Source organism: Gekko japonicus, unplaced genomic scaffold (genome assembly GCF_001447785.1).
Source record: "Gekko japonicus isolate JY-2015 unplaced genomic scaffold, Gekko_japonicus_V1.1 scaffold3880, whole genome shotgun sequence".
NCBI classification, from domain to species: Eukaryota; Metazoa; Chordata; class Lepidosauria; order Squamata; family Gekkonidae; genus Gekko; species Gekko japonicus.
Window position 1 is genome coordinate 56471 of NW_015175487.1, and position 2582 is coordinate 59052.

Below are 2582 nucleotides of genomic sequence, written 5' to 3' on the forward strand. Positions count from 1 at the left end.
AGCTCTCTCAGCCCCACCTACCTCACAGGGTGTCTGTGGTGGGGAGGGGAAGGGAAAGGAGTTTGTAAGCTGCTCTGAAACACCTTTGGGTAGTGAAGGGCGAGGTATCAATCCAACTTCTTCTTCTTCTTACTCAGAGTGCGGTGAATCCTACCCCTATCCTACCATCCCGATAAAAGTCTCCTCATATGTTTATTAAAATATTTCTACCCCACCTTTCCTTTGGCCTCAGATTTGAAGCCTTCCTCCAACTGGGCAACCAAAATGGAACACCTTCCCTGAGGAAATGCTGAAGGGTTGGAAACTTTTCAGTTTAGAAAAGAGACGAATGGGGGGGGGGGAGAGATAATAGAGGTTTCTAAAATTATGCCTGGGGTAGAGAGAGTTGACAAAGAGAATTCCCCCCCTCCCAAAATACTAGAACTTGAGGGCATCCAAAGGAATTGTGGGGAAGTAGGTTCAGGAAGGACAAGAAATACTACTTTACACAGAGAGTGATTAAAATGTGGAATTTGCTGCCAGAGGATGTAGTGATGGCCAGAGGAATAAACAGCTTTGAAAGGCAATTAGATAGATTCATGGAGGTTAAGTCTATCAATGGCTACTAGCTGTGGTTACTGAGAGGCACTAAACCTCTGATTCCCAGAGCCAAGCGGCAACATCTGGGAAGGCCTCGACCTCTATACCTGTTGTTGGTCCTCCAGAGGAACTGGTTGGCCACTGTGTGAGACGCAATGTTGGACTGAATTGACCATTGGTCTGATCCAGCACGGCTCTTCTTATGTTCTTAACCTAAGGAGACTTTCTCCAACATTAGTGGCTGTTCTGTTGGAAGGCGAGCTATTTACGTTGGAGGAAGCCTCCTTAGGCTGGAAGAAGGGTATTTGAGGATGGTTGGGTCCAGTGTTCCCTCTAAGCTGAGTTAGTGTGAGCTAGCTCACAGTTTCTTAGCCTCCAGCTCACAGATTTTTGTCTTAGCTCAGGAAGGACGGCTCCAGATCAAACTAATTTATGCAGTAGCCAAATTGCTGGCTCACAGCTTTAATGCCAGTTGCTCACAAAGTAGAATTTTTGCACACAAGACTCCACAGCTTAGAGGGAGCATTGGTTGGGTCCCTGCCACTATCAGACAGAAATTGCAACAGTAATTCTCAGAGCATCTGCCAAAGGGACCAGAAACTTGTGAAGAGGGAGGAGGAGGGGAGCTCTGGTTCTAGATATCCTCCAGAAAAGTTACTAGCTTCTACATTCCAAATTATGTTCCACATTTTTCTGGCATCTGTATGCTGCATTCCTGGCTGGTAGGTCCAAGAAGGCATATGTAGTCCATGGAAACATCACTCTCTCTTTTCCAGGTTGTCATTTACTCTGAAAACGTCTGCTCTTTTCCCAAAGTCTCACAATAGCTGCCTTTATGTCATGGTTCCTCAAGGTGTAAATGAATGGATTCAGCATAGGGATGACCACTGCGTACAAGAGAGAAGTAACGGTGCCTTTCTGGGCTGAGTAAGCAGACGTAGGCTGGAAATAGAGGCAGCTGATGGTCCCATAGAACAGGACCACAACAGTCAGATGAGAGCCACAGGTCGAGAAGGCCTTGCGCTTCCCAGCAGCAGATGGTACTTTCATGATGGCACAGAAGATGCGCATGTAGGAGATGATAATGAGGACAAAGGGTCCCAGAATGTCCACCACACCCTCCGTCTGTGCCAGGGTCTTTATAAGTCTGGTGCTTGAGCAGGAGAGTTCCAGGAGAGGGTAGACATCACAGAAAAAATAGGGGATCTCCCAGGAGGAGCAGAAAGAAAGGCGGGACGTCAGAAGAGTGTAGAGCAAAGAGTGAAGAGCAGAAAGGATCCACGATCCGCACGCCAGAACAAGGCAGCACTTGTGGCTCATCACAGTGGTATAGTGCAGTGGGCGACAGATGGCCACGTAGCGGTCGTAAGCCATGCAAGCCAGGAGGAAGCTATCAGTGTTGCCAAAGGTTAAGAAGAAATACATCTGGGTCAAGCACCCGCTGTAGGAGATGGCCTTGATGGGAGACACCAGGTTCACCAGTATCTTGGGGACAGTGCTGGAAACAAAACCTAAGTCAGCCAGGGAGAGGTGACTGAGGAAGAAGTACATCGGGGTACGAAGGAGGTGATGGTCCAAACGGATCAGGAGGACAATCAGAAGGTTTCCTAGCAGAGTCAACACGTAGAAGGAGAGGAAAAGCAGGAAGAGGAGATTCTGGTGTTGAGGCTGGGTGGAGAGACCCAAAAGGACAAATTCAGAGATGCCTGTTTGGTTCATATTGGCCTTTTTATAGCTGTGAAAAGAAGAGACAGAGAAGTCGGGGTGCAGTGGTTAGAGTTGTGGTCCCCAGCATTTCCGAGCCCGCAGGCACCTTTGGAGTTCTGGGAGAGAGTAGTGGGCGCAGCCAGAAAATGGCTGCCGCTGGAGGTGGAGCGAGTCACAAAATGGCCGCCGCAGCTTACCTTCAGTCACACAGCGAGAATCCTTGCGCCGTGGTGGCAGCTGCTGCCAAAGCAACGTTTTAACAGATCTGCACAGCCAATCAAATGTCCAGTGGCCAA

General features: G+C 48.7%; 1 protein-coding gene across 1 annotated transcript; it reads right to left on the reverse strand.

Moving 5' to 3' along the window:
- Positions 1–1359: 1359 nt before the first annotated feature.
- On the reverse strand, positions 1360–2298 carry LOC107122844 (olfactory receptor 1361-like). Its single transcript, XM_015425984.1, has one exon. The coding sequence runs from the start codon at positions 2296–2298 to the stop codon at positions 1360–1362; it is 939 nt and encodes a 312-aa protein (XP_015281470.1).
- Between the last annotated feature and the right edge of the window lie 284 nt (positions 2299–2582).

Bases quoted from the DNA above. Each gene is read 5' to 3' on its own strand.
- LOC107122844 (XM_015425984.1), bottom strand. From the start codon at position 2,298: ATGAACCAAACAGGCATCTCTGAATTTGTCCTTTTGGGTCTCTCCACC.